General features: G+C 36.5%; 1 protein-coding gene across 1 annotated transcript; it reads left to right on the top strand.

Annotated features, from left to right (window-relative positions):
* Window positions 1–1,986: 1,986 nt before the first annotated feature.
* On the top strand, window positions 1,987–8,785 carry LOC106052386 (neuronal acetylcholine receptor subunit alpha-7-like). Its single transcript, XM_056027590.1, has 5 exons — window positions 1,987–2,003; window positions 4,645–4,665; window positions 5,468–5,600; window positions 6,744–7,369; window positions 8,638–8,785. The coding sequence occupies exons 1-5, from the start codon at window positions 1,987–1,989 to the stop codon at window positions 8,783–8,785; spliced, it is 945 nt and encodes a 314-aa protein (XP_055883565.1).
* The last annotated feature ends 12,529 nt before the right edge of the window (window positions 8,786–21,314 follow it).

Here is a 21,314-nt window from a genome sequence, read left to right as displayed (position 1 = left end):
GACATTGGCCAAAGATTGACATTGACCAAAGATTGACATTGGCCAATAATTGACATTGGCCAGAGATTGACATTGGTCAGAGATTGACATTGGCCAGAGATTGACATTGGCTAGAGATTGACGTTAGCTAGAGATTGACATTAGCCAGAGATTGACATTGGCCAGAGATTGACATTGGCTAGAGATTGACGTTAGCTAGAGATTGACGTTAGCTAGAGATTGACATTGGCCAGAGATTGACATTGGCTAGAGATTGACGTTAGCTAGAGATTGACGTTAGCTAGAAATTGACATTAGCCAGAGATTGACATTGGCCAGAGATTGACATTGACTAGAGATTGACGTTAGCTAGAGATTGACGTTAGCCAGAGATTGACATTGGTCAGAGATTGACATTAGCCAGAGATTGACATTGGCCAGAGATTGACATTGGCTAGAGATTGACATTGGCTAGAGATTGACATTGGCCAGAGATTGACATTGGCTAGAGATTGACGTTAGCTAGAGATTGACGTTAGCTAGAGATTGACATTGGCCAGAGATTGACATTGGCTAGAGATTGACGTTAGCTAGAGATTGACGTTAGCTAGAAATTGACATTAGCCAGAGATTGACATTGGCCAGAGATTGACATTGGCTAGAGATTGACATTGGCTAGAGATTGACGTTAGCTAGAGATTGACGTTAGCCAGAGATTGACATTGGTCAGAGATTGACATTAGCCAGAGATTGACATTGGCCAGAGATTGACATTGGCTAGAGATTGACATTGGCTAGAGATTGACATTGGCCAGAGATTGACATTGGCTAGAGATTGACATTAGTCAGAGATTGACATTAGCCAGAGATTGACATTGACCAAAGAATGACATTAGCCAGAGATTGACATTGGCCAGAGAATGACATTGACCAAAGAAAGACATTAGCCAGAGATTGACATTGGCTAGAGTTAGGCATTGGCTAAAAAAGAATATAGCCAAAGAAGGGCATTGGCTAGCTAATGTCACTAACCAGAGAGTAGGGTATTAGCCAATGAAGAAAGGGATATAATCCAAAGAAAGATTTAGCCCATAAGATTTACCATCGTCATGAAAGAGCACTAGACAAGAAAACAGTCACAGTTTTTTTTAAAGACAACACACTATACTATAGCATACTCTAGCCTGTTTCATGCAGAGCTGGTATCTAGCGCGAATGGTGAGAAGTTGTATGCAGTGATACTTGTGAAGAACAATGCTGATATGGTGGTACTGTTCGAAAATTAAATAACTTAGGAGTTTTCTGCACTACCCATGGTCTACATTGCTAGGCTAGGGCTTGGAAACCTTATAGATTTATAAATTATGTAAAGAAAACAAAGTAACAGAACAGTACAAACAAATGGACCAAAAATTACTAAATGCGTTTGTGTAAATGTTTGATGACTTACGGATGGACATAGATCAAAGGTTCTTAACTTTGAGAATAAAATATATAATTCACATCAATAAAACTGAATGCAAAACATTTTGAAGTGTTACTAGTTATGTTCTTTATACAAACTTTTACAAAGATTATTTGTTTTTTAAACTAGAATAAAAGTAATGATCCTATAGATTGCAAGGTCTGAAAGGGGAACATTACTTTTGACTTTACAACTATTGATCCTTTTACTATTTCAATCCGATAATTTCTATCCATCTTTCCTCTCCCTAAATGTGCAAATGCTAAACTTCCCTAAAGAGATCCATTCTTGCTATCATCTACGCCAGGGGTTTTCAACCTGTGGGGCGTGACCCCTTGGGGGGGGTCGATTGCCAGGGGTCGCCTAAGACCATCGAAAATAGGGATTGTATTTTGTCTATTCTTCTATTGCTGTATGTGTGTGTGTGTGGGAGGGGTCGCAGCAGAGTGGGGGATTATAAAAAGGGGTCGCCGAGCCTTAAAGGTTGAGAACCGCTGATCTACGCGATATTATGTTAGTCCTTCCATTTCTTCATCCTGCAGATGTACCATGAAAGTTTGTGTTTAAGATCCAGTTTGTGTTTAAGATCCAGTTTGTGTTTAAGATCCAGATTGTGTTTAAGATCCAGTTTGTGTTTAAGATCCAGTTTGTGTTTGAGATCCAGTTTGTGTTTAAGATCCAGTTTGTGTTTAAGATCCAGTTTGTGTTTAAGATCCAGTTTGTGTTTAAGATCCAGTTTGTATTTAAGATCCAGTTTGTGTTTGAGATCCAGTTTGTGTTTAAGATCCAGTTTGTGTTTAAGATCCAGTTTGTGTTTAAGATCCAGATTGTGTTTAAGATCCAGTTTGTGTTTAAGATCCAGTTTGTGTTTAAGATTCAGTTTGTGTTTAAGATCCAGTTTGTGTTTAAGATCCAGTTTGTGTTTAAGATCCAGTTTGTGTTTAAGATCCAGTTTGTATTTAAGATCCAGTTTGTGTTTAAGATCCAGTTTGTGTTTAAGATCCAGTTTGTGTTTAAGATCCAGTTTGTCTTTAAGATCCAGTTTGTGAATAAGATCCAGTTTGTGTTTGAGATCCAGTTTGTATTTAAGATCCAGTTTGTGTTTGAGATCCAGTTTGTGTTTGAGATCCAGTTTGTGTTTAAGATCCAGTTTGTGTTTAAGATCCAGTTTGTGTTTAAGATCCAGATTGTGTTTAAGATCCAGTTTGTGTTTAAGATCCAGTTTGTGTTTGAGATCCAGTTTGTGTTTAAGATCCAGTTTGTGTTTAAGATCCAGTTTGTGTTTAAGGTCCAGTTTGTGTGTTAGAGCCAGTTTGTGTTTAAGATCCAGTTTGTGTTTAAGATTCAGTTTGTGTTTAAGATCCAGTTTGTGTTTAAGATCCAGTTTGTGTTTAAGATCCAGTTTGTGTTTAAGGTCCAGTTTGTGTGTTAGAGCCAGTTTGTGTTTAAGATCCAGTTTGTGTTTAAGATCCAGTTTGTGTTTAAGATCCAGTTTGTGTTTAAGATCCAGTTTAATCCTGCCACTACTCCCATTCAATCTAAACGTTAGAAACTCTACAAGCTTCTGTTAAGACATAAAGTAAGGTACATATATCATCATGTGGGTGAAATAGTTAGTTTTAGTCAGTCATATCATTAAAACTTTTAATAGATCTAGACTAACTATAATACATATATTTAATTTAATTTAAGAAAACACATTGGGAGATTAGTAGAGTAGCAGAAAAAATAAATAGTTCAGTTTCATTTCAAATACATTAGTTTGTGTTTGCAATGTTTCATTCTCAATGAATTCACCACGACAGTTTTCAACAAGTATTTCCTTTTTTTAAGCTCTCCAGCTATCGTGTTAATATTCTTTCCAAAGGTCTACTTTGGCGATAATTTGTTCTAATGTTACCGGAACAGCTGGACTCCAACAGAGGACGTCGATAGAACTTAGAGAGGTCTGTTAGAAACGCCAAATATCAGTGAGGCTTGGTAAACTGAATAACAGATGAAATGGAATTTGTTATTAGATGATACTAATTGCTAACAATAATTTCTACACCTTTGGCAATATATAATTAAAGCTGTATGGCCAATTAATGGAAGGAAAGCGCTCACAAGGCGGACAAAGAAAACGCTTAAAGCTTTTCTGAAACCCATCAGCATTGATACAGCCACCTGGGAGACAGAAGCACATGACAGAGCATCATTTCGCACACTGTGAGAACTAGTGCACAAATTGCTGAGGAAAAGAGAACAGCGCTGGCAGAAGAAAAGCGTCGGAGAAAAAAAGCAAGGTCAATGACACTATTTCCAGCTGGAATAACCTGCCCAGTGTGCAGCCGAAGATTCTGGGCTCATGTAGGTCTTACCAGCCACATGAGGAGGCATAAAACCCCAGTGCAAAGTCCTCAGCTTCCCTGGATGACATAAGTGGTCATCATCGAAAGATTGTCTCAAAATGGTTGAATTTCTTCCGTCTATTGCACTTCAATGTAATGACGACTTTTGCGTGAAAAAAAAACGTCCGCGACAGAGACGTCTTACCACGAAGAATATTTTTAAAAAGATCACGCCCATTTCAAACGTCCGTGCGCAATATGTAGGCCTACCAAGAATGTCCCTCACATAATACTATTGGCATGAGCTGCCACTGTATTATTAGATTTAATATGTCTCTCCACTTTTTTTTTTATTAGGACGAATAGTGCATTCTGAAAGAAAACACATCAATATTAGCCTTTCTTAAATTCTCTCTTCTTACTAAGAGAAAAAGACCAGAATACGCTTAGTGCCGAGTCCCACCCGGAATCAAGCCACTTGCCGACTTGAGCAAAAACCTGCTGCATCTACAATTCTACCTCCAGGAAGAAACTTTAACAACGCTTAAAATTGATGTAGGCACTATTTCGGAAACAATACCTGACCATATATATGGTCCTATGAAACTGACTCATTTTATTGAAATTTATTACCTAAATTTGGATTACATACATAGTGTTAAAAATATAAATGAAAAACTAAAGATTAAAATTATGTTATAATTAAGACACAGTTTCTTTCCTTTTTCATTGAATTCTTTAAAAAATGCAAAGTTAAAATTGAAAATAAAACATCTTAGAGGGAATGGGGATACAACAACGATGCCAATATGAAAACAAAAAAGAAATGGTACAAAAATGAATTTAAATCAAAGCGCGCCTTATGTACAGTATCCAACTCAGTCTTAATGGGTTTTTTTTTTCTAAAAAAAAAAAGGTGGTGGGTGGGTGGCATTTTAAAATTTCGCACGCAGGCGGCCACAAACCTCGCGGCGGCCCTGGTAACAGGCATGATGAAACATTCATGTTCTTCTAGCCAGATTTTTTGCTGCTGAGAATTAGGCTCTTTTGCAGACTGTGCCAAGAAAGAATAGCTTGCTGACCACAAACGGAGATATGCACGAGCAGCCGGACGACTAGACAACGCAAACACAAGAGCTTCGATTTATTCGTTGTCATATACAAATTGATGTCCGTTACCTTGGCAACGGCGTATCTCCCGTTAAAAAAAAAATAAAAAATTCATAATCAGGCATCCATTAGTGAAAACGTTTTAGGTAGACAAAAACAAAGTCAACAGCATTACGAAGATCAATAGGTACAGACTACACTGGAAGTTATAATAACAAATTGTTTTAGCGAAGTGCTAGCGTAATAAAAGTGCAAACATAGAAAATTAACAAAATCTTTTGAAAGGACATTGAGAAATAGATTGTGTTTGTTTGTTTGTATTTTCTGTTGTTTTTTTTTAAATATAAAATCATCGCTAGTATTCGCACATGTGCCGACCTGATTAAAAACCGAATTTTTTTTTTGTTTTTTTTTTTAAGAGGATATTTAGCTAATGAACGGACACACATAACTCTGCTAGATTTATTCTGATTAGAATTTAGATAGAAGCAATGTTATATTCTGTCATTTTGATTTCTGGGTTTGTCGCCTGTGGATTGTTAGTTGAACACAGCGCGAAGCATAATACGTACGAACGAATCAGAAGTGACCTAATGAAGAGGTCAGTGGCAGTCCAGAAGTATCCACCAGAGCTAGATTGCACCGATGACAAACCGTTCAGGATGAGTTACAATTTATTCCTCATCGATGTCTTGGATGTTGACCAAATCAATCAGGTATTATAGTCAGTAATCTTTTTTTACAAAATACATCTAGCATTCAAACATGTTTATATCTGCTAATATGTAATGCAAGTTATGGATGTGGCGAAATATGCAGGTCACAGCTGGGGCTGCGCAGCCACGGGAAATACTGTATTCCTCATTAATCTTCGGACTAGAAGACAAGCCTTATTAATATTATTATGTAATGCAAATAGTACATACCAACTTTAATTTAAACTCCTCGTTGAATGCAAAGAAAAACATTTGAGTCGAGTGCGGAAATTCCCACTGCCGCTGGATGTGTCGAAATTTTGTTTTTTCTTGACGTCATTCGGAACAATTTCAAAAAAACGAACACGAAAATCATATTGAATTTTGAGATGATTAAATCATTATGAAAAATCATTGCAGTCAAACCAGAGTTTTCACTTTGTGGCCAATTAGCTAGCCTTAAAGATATACTTCAGATTTTCAATTTCTAACAAAATCGTTCGAGATGATTTCAAAATACAAAAAAACTTTTCGACCAATTTTTGTTTCTTCTCTTAGCTTGCACTGTCTTCATGGATTGAATGAAATTGGGGGGGGGGGGGAAGGTCGATATTTGTTCTAATATGTCGAAAAGAGCTTTGACTATTTTTCTATAAATTTGTTTCTGCTTGAGTGTAACTTTTGTAAAAAAAAATCCCTAGCTGATTGACCACAGAATAAAAACTCTGGTTTTACCATTATACTTTCTCACAATTATTTTATTCGTCAATGAAAAGACTTTTTTAAAAACACGCTTTAGTGGGATTTCCCGGACTCGACTCAAATGTATTTAGTGAAGAGGTGGGCACAGTAAACATAAGGTTAGAGAATGTTTTGATTTATATATAGGTTAGTGAGTCTGTGTCAATATATACATATAGGCGTAGACTGATTCTCAAATAATGACTGTGTAAATTTCACTGGAAAGACTTTTTTTTGTGAGCATGAAGACATAAATATAATGTCATAGAACACCATTAAATACAAAACTTTTTATATTTTAATGAAAGTCCTTGTCTCAGAAAAAAAAAATCTCTGCAATTAAAAAAATAGCTATAAAAAAGATTTTAAAAAATGCTAACAAAAAACTGAAACTTTTTTTGCATTCTATTCGTACTGATCTAGTTGATGACTGTCTTAGCCTACGTTCAAATAGAATGGAGCCAGAATGACCTTTCATGGAACTCAACCGAGTACGACAACATAGAAAGTGTTTTACTGGACTCTTCCACTATTTGGGTGCCCACTCTACGTATTTTAGTTGGAAGCAAAGACTCTCACCTGTATGAAATGAACAACAAATTAGTGGTCAGCTCCAGCGGCGTAGTTCGAGCCCAGGGTATAAGCTATGTCACATTTCGGTGCAAAATAGATGTCAAAAAATATCCGTTTGATTCGCAGACGTGTTCATTCGGGATCTACAAGGAAAATCTTATGCTGGCTAAAATTGAGGTGGATCCGAACTGTGAACGATCATCAGCAAGTAATCAAGACTACATCACTGAAGGAGAATGGGAAACGCTAGATTATTTTTGCGAGCCGTTTCAGGATCTGAACCATGAGAAGTATCCACGATACTCATTCGTCGTCAGGAGACGTAGGGTTTATTACGTCATCACCGTGGTGTTCCCCATGGTTCTGACGTCAGTGATGATCCCGCTGGTGTTTCTGATCCCGACAAAAACCGGAGAGAAGATTTCCTACCTGGTGACCATGTTCACATCCACAGCAATATTTCTAAGCTACATCAGGTGAGGGAGTTTGTGTCAATTAGAGTTTCACTAGTAATATTTCTAAGCTACATCAGGTGAGGGAGTTTGTGTCAATTAGAGTTTCATTAGTAATATTTCTAAGCTACATCAGGTGAGGGAGTTTGTGTCAAATAGAGTTTCACTAGCAGTATTTCTGAGCTATATCAGGCTGGGGAGTTTGTGTCAATTAGAGTTTCACTAGCAATATTTCAAAGCTACATTATGAGGAGTTTTGTGTCAATTAGAGTTTCACTAGCAATATTTCTAAGCTACATCAAGCTGGAGAGTTTGTGTCAATTAGAGTTTCACTAGCAATATTTCTAAGCTACACCAGGAGAGGGAGCTTGTGTCAATTAGAGTTTCACTAGCAGTATTTCTAAGCTATATCAGGCTGGGGAGCTTGTGTCAATTAGAGTTTCACTAGCAGTGTTTCTAGGCTACATCAGGCTGGGGAGTTTGTGTCAATTAGAGTTTCACTAGCAATATTTCAGAGCTACATTATGCTGGGGAGTTTTGTGTCAATTAGAGTTTCACTAGCAATATTTCTAAGCTACATCAGGTGAGGGAGTTTGTGTCAATTAGAGTTTCACTAGCAATATTTCTAAGCTACATCAGGCTGGGGAGTTTGTGTCAATTTAGAGTTTCACTAGCAATATCTCCACGCAACCAATGTGTTCAAAGTAAAGGCAAGTGCCGGTACATTTTGAGATCAGTTGAGTCGCAAGCTAGTCAGGGTGTAGCACTGTGCGCTGTAAGCTTCCTAAGGGTCGCCTAAAGTTCGTATTCCGTTTTTCCTTATGAACTACGGCTAACAAGCCTCTCCTAACGTAAAGTTCACCTTTCCGACCTAGCGATTAATAGGGTAGATAATGTTCAGGTCATCTGTTTCTTTGGCTTTAGTCATTTATTAACATTGATGACTACATAGACACATGACGTAATTATCTTCTTTTTTTGAGGTAACGTCTCTAATCTATAAGATAAGATAAGCTAAATCTATCAACTAAGACTAATAACTTTGACTAGATATACATTAACTTATGTTAGGGCCTTCAAAAGATTTTCATCTTTCTGATAAGTGACCAGAAATCTTAGCCAATGTCAGGGACGGGTTTACCTAGAGACAACACAGACAAAGGGCACCAAAAGAGGCAACTTTCGATTAGCTTAGGGCCTTTTCAAATCTAAATACAAACTTGGCTATGTAAATTTGTTTATTCATTGCTACTAATTTCTTATTCTAATCTTGTCGTGCATCTATCTCGCAGTACCGTGATGCCGAGGAGTCTGTCTGATACGCCGTACTTGGCAATGCTACTCTTAGAAGTCTTGTGTGAAGGGCTGTGTGCGATGCTAGCTACTCTCTGGGTCGTCAATAAGTCTGACAGCGTACAATTTGTAAGTAGAGAAATATGATTGTTTCGATATATGGGTAGATATGTTTTAAATTCGATATATGGGTAGAAATGTTTTATTATATTCAATATATTGGTAGAATTGTTTTATGGCATTCGATATATGGGTAGAAATGTTTCAGAGTACTCAATATTTGGGTAGAAATGTTTATGATATTTAATATATGGGTAGAAACGCTTCAAAGACCAGCTTAGGCGTCAAATTTCCTTGGCTGACATAGAAGAGAGCACCTGGTTGCATGCGGCCTCAGCTAGAGGTCACTCACTAAGGCCGCGGGATACACATTTGAGACCAAAAGAAAATCTGCTTACGAGGACAAACGCAGACGGCGAAAAGAAAATCTAAATTGACCACCTGTAGACTTTGGCTATATTTGCCCTTGGTGTGGCCAAATATGTAGGTCAAAGCTGGGACTGCGCAGCCACGGGAAATACTGTACTCCTCATTGACCTTCGGACTCGAAGACTAGAATTATTATTATTATTATATGGGTAGAAATGTTTTATGATATTTAATATATGGGTAGAAATGTTTTATGATATTTAATATATGGGTAGAAATGTTTTATGATATTTAATATATGGATAGAAATTTTTTATGATATTTAATATATGGGTAGAAATGTTTTATGATATTTAATATATGGGTAGAAATGTTTTATGATATTTAATATAAGGGTAGAAATTTTTTATGATATTTAATATACGGGTAGAAATATTTTATGATATTTAATATATGGATAGAAATTTTTTATGATATTTAATATATGGATAGAAATGTTTTATGATATTTATTATATGGGTAGAAATGTTTTATGATATTTAATATATGGATAGAAATTTTTTTAATGATATTTAATATATGGATAGAAATTTTTTATGATATTTAATACATGGATAGAAATTTTTTATGATATTTAATATATGGATAGAAATTTTTTTATGATATTTAATATATGGATAGAAATTTTTTATGATATTTAATATATGGATAGAAATGTTTTATGATATTTAATATATGGGTAGAAATGTTTTATGATATTTAATATATGGATAGAAATTTTTTTTATGATATTTAATATATGGATAGATATTTTTTATGATATTTAATACATGGATAGAAATGTTTTATGATATTTAATATATGGGTAGAAATTTTTTATGATATTTAATATACGGGTAGAAATGTTTTAGATGATATTTAATATATGGATAGAAATTTTTTTATGATATTTAATATATGGATAGAAATTTTTTATGATATTTAATATATGGATAGAAATGTTTTATGATATTTAATATATGGGTAGAAATTTTATTTATGATATTTAATATATGGATAGAAATTTTTTATGATATTTAATATATGGATAGAAATGTTTTATGATATTTAATATATGGGTAGAAATGTTTTATGGTATTTAATATATGGGTAGAAATGTTTTAGGAGTTCACTTTTTAAGTAGAGACATATGATAGCATTCAGTATGTGAGTTAGGAGGTGCGGTGGCTGAGTGGTAAAGCGCTTGGCTTCGAATCCTGGTGAAGACTGGAATTTTTTATTTCAGGATCTCTGGGCGCCTCTGAGTCCACCCAGCTCTAATGGGTACCTGACATTAGTCGGGGAAAAAGTAAAGGCGATTGATCGTTGCGATGTCCACGTGACACCCTCGTTAACCGTGGGTCATAGAAACAGATGACCTTAACATCACCTGCCCTATAGATCGCCTGAAAGGAGAACTACGTGAATTGAGAATCCTTTGAAGTCATAGAAACGGGCTTGGATTATTATTATTATAGATTTTATATAGCGCTACTTTCATGCTTATAGCATGCTCAGAGCGCTTTGGTCCAATCTCATTTGTGGATTATTGCAACTAAATTAAATGAAGGATTTTTTTAAATTAAAAAAAAAAAAAACACTTTTTGTTAAATATTTAAATTACAAGAATATTTAAGAAAAAGTAACGTCCGTAATTTATCAGTAATTAAGAAGTAAGCCAGTCATTAAGGAAGCACTTCTTCGTTTTCATTATTTACAGAGTGCTCCAAAAAGCTTAACAAAGAATGGAGACTCCAAAGCTATTGACGAAAACCAAAAAGACACTACTACAGTAGAAACACTTGAAACTTTAGAAACTCGGACATCCCTGAAAGTTTATCATCATTTGAAGATAAAGCGAACGGACAGGATCTTGTTTATTTGTTTCACGAGTGTGGAAATATTTTTTCTCTGCTTTTTATTTTTTGCTACGGGATGGATTAATTAGATCTGCTCTATTCGGGAATGGATTAATTAGATCTGCTCTATTCGGGAATGGATTAATTAAATCTGCACCATTCGGGAATGGATTAATTAGATCTGCACTTTTCGGGAATGGATTAATTAGATCTGCACCATTCGGGAATGGATTAATTAGATCAGCTGTATTTGGGAATGGATTAATTAGATCTGCACTATTCGGGAATGGATTAATTAGATCAGCTGTATTGGGGAATGCATTAATTAGATCTGCGCTATTCGGGAATGGATAAATTAGATATGCACTATTTGGGAATGGATTTATTAGATCTGCTCTATTCGGTAATGGATTAATTAGATCTGAACTTTTCGGGAATGGATTAACTAGATCTGCTCTATTCAGGAATGGATTAGTTAGATCTGCTCTATTCGGGAATGGATTAACTAGATTTGCTCTATTCGCAGAGTAATTTTAAACCTAGGGCTAATTATAAACTAAGTAGTCATAAGGGGACCATAGAAAAAGGTCTAAAAAAAGGTAGTGAAAGAGAAGAAGGGTCTCAGAACGGAACGGGCAGTCAGTGAAGGACTCTACTTTACAGAGAAGGGCATTCGCCTAGAACTGCGTTGGCATTGGCCAGAGTTAGGCATTGGCTAAAGAAGGATGTAGCCAAAGAAGGGCGTTGACTAGAAATGGGCACTGGCCAGAGAAGAGTATTAGCAAATGCAGAAATGGATATAAGCTAGAGAAGGATTTAGTATATAGATATACCATAGAGGGGCATTAGTCCTAGAAGAGCACTGGTCAGAGAAAGGCGTTGGCCAGAAAAGGGCAACAGTTATTTGAAAGACAACAAACTATAGCACAATCTTCCATGTGTCACGCAGCAGTCAGAGGTATCTAGCGCGAATGCTTACACGCTGAACGCAGTGATCCTTTCAGACTGAAGAACAATGCTGATATGGTGGTGCTGCTTGATGTAGTTGGCAGTTCTCAGCAGCATTCTTGGTTCACACTGCTAGGCTAGGGTTTGAAAACTGTAAAAATATAAATTGTGTAATAAAAAAAAATTAACAGGAAAATACAAACAAAGGACCAACAATTACTAAATGCATTTGTTTACATGTTTGGTGACTTGATTGCAGCCAAAGCCGATTGAAAGAATTTCCAAATGAGGTAGAGAGAGAGAGAGAGAGAGAGAGAGAGTATGCCAATATTTCCAAATGAGGTAGAGAGAGAGAGAGAGAGAGAGTATGCCAATATTTCCAAAATGAGGTAGAGAGAGAGAGAGAGAGAGAGAGAGTATGCCAATATTTCCAAATGAGGTAGAGAGAGAGAGAGAGAGAGAGTATGCCAATATTTCCAAATGATGTAGAGAGAGAGAGTATGCAAATCTTGTGTGTTACATTACAAGGTTCGTTGGCCATCAAGAGGAAATGTTTTTAAAATGTTTCTCTCCCTTGTTGACTGAAATAAAAGGAAAGGAATTGCTTCCGGAGAAGACTATTTGTTATGTAGAGAAAACTAATGACCTGTGTATCCATAAATTGTATTTATCAGCTTAATCGAAAGTTTATTTCTTAACTTTGAAACGCGGGGTTCAAACAAGAAAAAGATAATGAAAATTTTATTTAAAAAAAAACAAGTTTTTATTAATTGTAATCGTTATCAATTAGTTTGGATCACTCATATCAGTTGTAATAGATCTAGACCAGAGCTCAACCTTTCATGCTCAGCGACCCCTTTTTACAATCCCCAACTCTGCCGCGACCCCCCCCCCCCACACACACACACAGCAATAGAAGAATAGACAATAGCAATCCATATTTTCGATGGTCTTAGGCGACCCCTTCCAAATCGTCAATTGACCTCCAAGGGGGTAGCGACCCACATGTTGAGAACCCCTGATCTAGACTAACTATAATAAATCTGTACGACTAGAAATATTTTTAACAATTTGTTTTTTATTGAGCCCAATAAAATGTTTTAAGATTTCTCACGGAGCTATGATCCTACCACTTGTCTGGCTGAGAAAAGAAAGGGGAGAGGAAGGAGGGGTATCTGGATTAATTTTTACCGTGAATGCATTAAAAAAAAAGTTTTCACTTCAGTAAAAAGTCTTTACACGTTACTCCCCCCCCCCCCCCCCAATCTCGGATCAATCTGAAACTTCGCACAATGGACCTCATTCACCAATCGTAAACAAACAATATTTAGTCACGTGATCATGTTGATAAAACAACGAAAAAACTGTCGCGTGACAGCCTCGGTATATTAAAATTAGATCGTAATTTGTATAGAAGAGATAGAGAACTACGCGGCAAAAAATGTTGTTTGTTTACGATTGGTGAATGAGGCCCATTATTTCTTTTACATGACAACACAAGAATCAATATTTAAAAAAAACAACATTTAGTTTATTAACTATTGATGATTAATTATTTTGTTTGGTATCTCGAACATGGGAAAGAAATTTTACGTGACTCATGTGGTGGTATAAGTACTGGATAGATCCACATGGAGTCCCGGATCCCGGATAGCAGATACGACACACAACAGTAGTAGAAAAAGAAGTACAACGTCGCCTGGCGATTACATATGCCCAACCTGTGTCAGCGGAAGTGTATCAAGGATTGGTCTCTTTAGTCAGGCAAGAAGTTGCAAAGGGAGATTGTTATCCCTAAAGATAGAAACTGGCACAGATATTTATTAAGTCTAGATAAAACCTTTTGCACCCAAAAATGAAGCAGAAACCGTACAATTATTGTTTTATCTTCATTAAAATTCTTGGAGAATAAATCCTCCCTCTAGATGTTTTCTTTTTTATTCAGTAGTTCAAAAGGTGTATACATATTCAAAAACAAAGAAAACAAATTTCATGGTCTCTCACCACAAGTAATATCATGCTTCCCCAGAAATTGTTTATAGTTCATCCATATGTCCTATTTTCGGACTGTAGACATCAAGGCTATTGTTCTCTATTGAAGACACATGTATTATAAATGTCCTCGCATGCCAAACGATGAAACAGCTATTCTTCCGAAGGCAGCCGTCTCCAGTTTCCATAGAAGAATGGAGACCAAGGAAAAAAAAAACCCTGGGAATCACAATCCTAAATGTTTTTGTTGTAGCGTTTACCACCTGATAGATCGGCGTGAATTCCTATTATTCTAATGTTTTTATGTCCAACACTATATACTTAAAACTGGGCTAATCAACGCAAACAATGTTCCTGGACATCACTCAGTCATCACGTTGCGGATAAGAAGTGAGTTCGACGCGATTGTACACAGGTCCAAAGGAACTTAATTAGTCTGACCGTTTCTCCACATCATTATCGGAGAAACCTCCACAAGTTGGCAGAACTGCACCGGCTTCTAGATGTTAACCAGCCATCAAACCAAAATTGAAGCCAAACCGCATTGCAGTGGGCTCCTGAGGAATTTAATGGACTAGAAATAAGTAGAGTATGAATACAAGCATGCCTGGTCTCCACCTGCTGACACTGAGATGTCCTGGAGTTCTGTTAGAATTTGTAATCACAACAAATTTCCGTAAGGATCAATAAAGCAGTCTTAGTATCACCACAGACTGAAAAGATAAAATATATTTGTGAGTAATCATTTTGCTTATTAGTGTCCTCCATCTAAATGAAAGACAAGTAAATTGAATCATACCTACATATCTGTCAATACGAGCTATTTTTAGGGTATGTATATATATCAAAATATTTTACTATTTCTAAGTTTGTGATAGTTTGAATAAATTTGTAGCTATGAAAGGTAAAGATAAATATAAAGATACAAAAAAAGGCTGAAAAGAAAGATGACATATTGGAGCCCGAGGCTTCTCCCAAAGACACTGGCTTCCTGTAGAGCGGTTTGCGCACTGGACTGTCATTTGGACTTGTCGATGGTCCAGAGTTCAAACCTTGCTCGCTCTCATCCCCTATCTTCCTGCGGGAGGTTTGGACTAGGAAGTAAATAATTTTAATCACTGAAGGACCATTCGAAACATGTCAAACATATTACAAACAAACTCACGAATCCAAACATATTACAAACAAACTCACGAATCCAAACATATTACAAACAAACTCACGGATCCAAACATATTACAAACTCACGAATCCAAACATATTTTTACATTGGGCTAACCTGTATAAGGTGCGAGAAATAATGTCCAAAATAACTAGAACATAAATAATTATGGTGACATGAAAATAAACTACGACAATTATTCATATCTAGAAGTATATTTATGAAATCTAGATCTATAGGAAATGAGTGTAAAAAAAAAAACAATGAAATTTGTAGAAAAGTAGCATCATATCCATGTCACTCTTTGATAGAACAATCCATTGAACAATAGGTAAAATTATAATAATAATCCATGGGCCTCATAAGATAGTGGACGTGTAAAGGTGTGTTGCTTTCATTTCAAATAATAATAATATAGTAATAATAATCTTTTATTGTCCGTATGGAAATTTGTCTTACAATTTGTGCATTACACCAAACAAAAAACATTATAACTATAAGAAACCAAACTGTACATTCACATCAGACTCACTCATAATTTACATGTGACAAATTTTATATCAGATTGTTCTTATTTAATGATTTGATTGCCAGGGGAACAAAAGAGTGTTTGTGTCTGTTTGTCTTTGCCATCGGTGTCTTGTATCTCTTTTTGTGATGGTAAAATCACAAAATCCTGACACAAAGGGTGATTCTTTATTTCGAGGATCTTGTTAGCTTTTTTATAGATGTTTGTCTCAAACAAATGCCCAAATGGGGTTTGTTTTTTGCCAATGATTTTACCAGCAGCATTTAGGATTCTATACATTTTATTTTTATTTTTAATGCTTAAATTGCCATACCAGGCAGTGATATTGAAACAAGTAATTAGTATGTGTTAATGTTTAAGCAATGGGATAAGAGTTGCTGCCAAGCATCTCTGTCAGCTTTGCTGGTAATAATAAGACGAGGCCGCCAGCTTAAGAGACGATATTATCTCTTGCTAAACAATAATCCCGAAATTCAAAATCACAGTCATCATCAAGATTAGAACCTTAGACACCTCGATGCGGAGGCCAAGCGCTCTGCCACTCAGCCATAAAGCCCCTCCCCCAAACAGCCCTAAGTTTAGTCCATCTCCAAAACCAAATGTAATAGTGAATTCCTAACTGGACATTTTAACCCTTTAAACCCCAAGTGTTGTCTGACACGTCTTGATGAACCCTTTAAACCCCAAGTGTTGTCCGACACGTCTCAATTAACTCATTACGGGCAATAAAGCTGATGTTCGCCTAGTTAAGAGGCACTCAGTTCATGATGTGAAAAGAATCGGCAGCATCATTGAGGATACAGGGTTTTGGGCTTAGGGACAAGGACTAACCAAATTGTGTGGACTTTACAAGCCAGCACAGCGTAGTAGTTACATCAACCTTACATCTTTTCGATTAACTAGGGAGGCCACCATCAGACGAAAGCAGATATGCTGTTTGCTCGTTGCACCCGCCAGAAGGACCGACTCTGTTTTATAGATCCATGATCAGTCAATGGAGTGGAAAACTCTCGGATTTTAAATTAAGTGCCAGAGATCAATAGTCATTCAATGTAGCGACAATGGTAATGATCTGTTGACTAAGTAAAAACTAAATAAAAGTAAACTCTGTAGTAAAGTTTGAATGATGTAAACTATTTTCTCCTCTTCTCTCTCTCCCCTCTCTCTCTCTCTTTCTCTCTTTCTCTCTCTTTCTCTCTTTCTCTCTCTTTCTCTCTCTTTGTTGTCATTAAAATGCTTTTAGGCTAGTCTGTTTGTTAAATTTATCTATTCTATGTATATGAGTATTCAAAGGGACCAGCTTTAAAGTTCGTTGCGATTTGAGTGAAAGCTGCACACTGGCTGACGTTTGACAAAGAAGCAGAGTCAGTTGTCATGTACGCCGTCTACCTGATGACATGTCTCGTGACATGTGACATCATACATGGGCAGCGGTCAAACGTGGATAACTACGAGAGAATAAGGACAGATCTAATGAATAGGTCAGTAGCTGTTCAGAAGTACCCCCCAGAGCTGGACAGTACCAAAGACGAGCCGTTTAGCTTGAGTTGCAAGCTGTTCCTCATTAACGTCATGGACGTTGATCAGATCAACCAGGTAAGTTGTAGTTGTTGTTTTTTTGTTGTTGTTTTTGTTGTGTTTTGTTGTTTTTTGAATAGCTCTGAATTAAAAGAACAAACTGAAAAACGATTAATCGTCACATGTTAATGACATCAGTAAGTTTGTATACATCTCGTATGTTTGTATACATCTTGTATGTTTGTATACATCTTGTATGTTTGTATACATCTTGTATGTTTGTATACATCTTGTATGTTTGTATACATCTCGTATGTTTGTATACATCTCGTATGTTTGTATACATCTCGTATGTTTGTATACATCTTGTATGTTTGTATACATCTTGTATGTTTGTATACATCTTGTATGTTTGTATACATCTTGTATGTTTGTATACATCTTGTATGTTTGTATACATCTTGTATGTTTGTCAAGAAAACACAAACTCGTATACTTATTTAATTCCTTTCTTGGTGGTAGTTTCTTCACTGTGGCTTAGTAGTCAAGCGTTTGGCTTCCGAACCGGGGCTCCTGGGTTCGAATCTCGGTCAACGCTGTGATTTTTACTTTCGGAATCTTTAGGGGGCCTTAGAGTCCACCCAGCTCTAATGGGTATAAGCTGCTAACAATCTTTAAAAAATAGTTTTTTTTTAATAACCCTATATAGTTAAGCATAATGAACACACGATCAATACACTACAAAAACAATGTGTGATATGGGTTAAAGCGTTTTGCCACATGTGAAATTGTATTACTTACATTGTAGTCACGTAGAGTTTGTTTGTTAAAGAATATATAGAAGTCCACAATGTCTTATCTAATAATAATAATAATGGCGATGTCTTCTATTTTAAGGTTTAAGCTAAGTGCTGTTTCACATGACTACGCAAACCCTGGTTGTGTGAAACGCTGAAATGTATCCAACCAGCGCTAGTTATTTTTAAAAAGCTTATATAAATTCACTCTGTCAGTCTGTCTGTTTGATCAAAAGCTAGTACACAACCAATCTCGGATCGAGTAGACATTTTGCACTACTTTTTTCGTTTGGTATCAAACAAGGGACATAAATCGTATTTAACATATGTAGTGCTATAAGTTAAATTAGTCCCCTTGAGAAAACTTGAGCCCTAAACAAAACATTTTTGAATACATTTCAAAAGCGATTACGGTAACATTCACTCAGATAACCCTTTCTTTTACCCCCCTCCCTTTCCCAACTGGTGGTGAGTCGAGACAAGTGATAGGATTATACCGCATCGAGAACGCCAAAAGCATGACATTGCGCTTAACAAAAAGAAAAAACAGATTTATTTTAAAGCCAGATCCATCAATTAACAACGGAGTTAATAAAAAAAGCTAGCTGTGGAATTCATACTCTGCCACCTTGACTACTGCAACGCCGTGCTAACAGGTATACCTGATGACAAAATCGCCAAGCTGTAACGATTTCAGAACAACGCCGCACGTATAGTCCTAAAGAAAACAAGACGAGATTCTACTACTACGCTCCTGCGCACGCTCCATTGGCTTTCCGTGAAAGTGAGAATCGACTTTGCCATCAGTGTATCTATAATAAAGAAATGCCCTTGTACCTTAATGAACTGATCACCCAAGAGTCAGAGTCAAAGAGCCCTGCACTCAATGGACTCTACGGTTCTAGTGGTGCCATGTTTCTCCCTCAAAGGCTACGGTCTGCTGGCTTTTTCAGTGCAAGGACCAAAGGTTTGGAACTCACTCCCCATTGAGCTCAGACAGACAACATGCTACACCACTTTTAAGAAGAACATTAAGACCTATCTGTTTAGAACTTTTTTAGATTAGTTTGTCATTTTAGCTCTCTTGATTATGTTTGTAATGTTATTAAGACTACAGCGTCTTGAGCCTACATTTTGTTTGTTAACAGCGCTCAATAACAGTACGCTAGAAACTAAACGAGTACAATGTAATAGAGAAGGTGAGACGGCATCCAGTGCGGGGAGAAGTCAAGTGCGATTCTTTCTTTCCACAGGTCTACTTTGGCTCTAATTAGTTTTAATGTAACCGGGACGCCGGACTCCAACAGAGGACGCCGATGCATCTTAAAGGTCTGTTAGAAACGCCGAACATGAGTGAGGCGTGGTAGACTGCATATCAGATATGATAGAATTCATCCAGCGAATATATTGATTATGATACTAATTGCTCACCATTTCTACACCTTTAAAAATGCTTTACACAGTAGATTAGCATGATCTTGTTAGAAAACAATACAAATCTTCAGACAATATTAATTTGAAGTGGGAAGTGCTTCAAATTGCTACAAAAAAATACTAAAGATAGAGTATAATTTTCTAATGCTACAAAAAAAAAATATAAAACATTAGTAGTAATTCCATATTCATCATTATTACATCCTGTAAGTCCAGTGGCGTCACTCGGGTCGGTGTCACCCGGGGCGGTAAGCTAACGGTGTCCCCCATCCTCCCAAGGAAAAAATAATCTCCCCTAAAAAACCCAACTATCTTCATGTCGAAATTTAAAACTGTAAGCGAATTAATTAATTGGTTACACCCGAAAATGGTTTTCGATTCTATTTTAAAATGTCGCTGTTTTTTTTGACATTATTTCGAAATAGTTTACATAAATTTAATATGTACAATTATTTGAGAAACATTGAGTTGAACATTTTTCAAAGAGATTATTTAAGAGCTTCTTACGGAGAAGGTTCTAAAATATACTAATGTTTCTCAGCTGCTTCCGAATAGGCAAATTAAGCACTGAGTAGGCTTACGTCCTTCAAAAAATCGTGAACCAAAGCCTGAAATATCAATAAAGCATGTTGATCAGTTTTGAAGATGAAATAAAGAAGTTTGATAGCTCTGGAAAATATCAAGAAAATAATACATCTCGCAACAATTTGTCCAGATTCAGCGACATGTGTAAAGCAAATCAAGCTGGTGTGCCATAACAGACGCTGGAATTTTCCAACACCGAGACGGATATGAGATTAAGGTTTATATCTCCATGTCTCTCTCTTGTAGCCATCGGCGATGTCATAGAAATACATTAAACAGGCTGCATCCGGGTTCTCATGGCGTCAACCAAACTGAGTTGAATTTTGCAGACGACATGGCATTACTTTAAAATAACAATTAAATGTATACACGAGATGACGGATAAAGACGCCCTCAAAGTTGCGCATATTCTTCTGGTTTTCATTGATGAAAGATAATTAATAATGTCTGTGTCAGGGTTGTGTTAAGGCCTTAGCTCGTTTGCCCGGCCCCCTGACATTCAACCAGGCACCTTCGTGCTTGCAATAAATAAGTGACTCACTGTTGACAATGTAAATGTTTAATGATAGGACTTTAAGTTATGATGAACATTCTAATATTGTGGATCTATTAATTAAATAATAATTCTACACCTTGCTGTCCCAGAACGTACACATTAATGTTCGAAACCACAACACAACACACTGCTGTCTCTAGTCACCAGCGTAGACTTCCAATCCCAAACTAACTCCCTGTAAAGACAAAGTAAAGACAAACTAAAAAGGTCTAGTAGACTATCACTATGGCATCAAAACAACTGCGAAACGCAGTTATGCCTTAGATACTCACCCTAAACAGGGGAACAAAAGAATCTCAACAAACGTTACACCAGCATAACAAAAACACTCCATCAGCTTACAAGCAAGGCAACAAAAAGAAAGTGCGTTCTAAAATAGTGCACTTAATACACGTTGGTGCTAGAATGTGCCATAACCTACGCACCGACAGTCTGCTCTTCACTTCAACTGTCGCACTACTTGTTGTCGCGTACGTCTGCTCGAATTAGTGCAGCACAACTAATATGTAGATTCAGAACTGAACTCAATGGTAGCAGACGTAACACTTATCAAATATAGAATAACAGCACACTGGCTGCTCGAATTAGTGCAGCACAACTAATATGTAGACTCAGAACTGAACTCAATGGTAGCAGACGTAACACTTATCAAATATAGAATAACAGCACACTGGCTGCTCGAATTAGTGCAGCACAACTAATATGAAGACTCAGAACTGAACTCAATGGTAGCAGACGTAACACTTATCAAATATAGAATAACAGCACACTGGCTGCTCGAATTAGTGCAGCACAACTAATATGTAGACTCAGAACTGAACTCAATGG

This window comes from Biomphalaria glabrata, chromosome 4 (genome assembly GCF_947242115.1).
Source record: "Biomphalaria glabrata chromosome 4, xgBioGlab47.1, whole genome shotgun sequence".
In the NCBI taxonomy this organism is placed as follows: Eukaryota; Metazoa; Mollusca; class Gastropoda; family Planorbidae; genus Biomphalaria; species Biomphalaria glabrata.
This window is presented reverse-complemented; position numbering and strand designations above follow the sequence as displayed.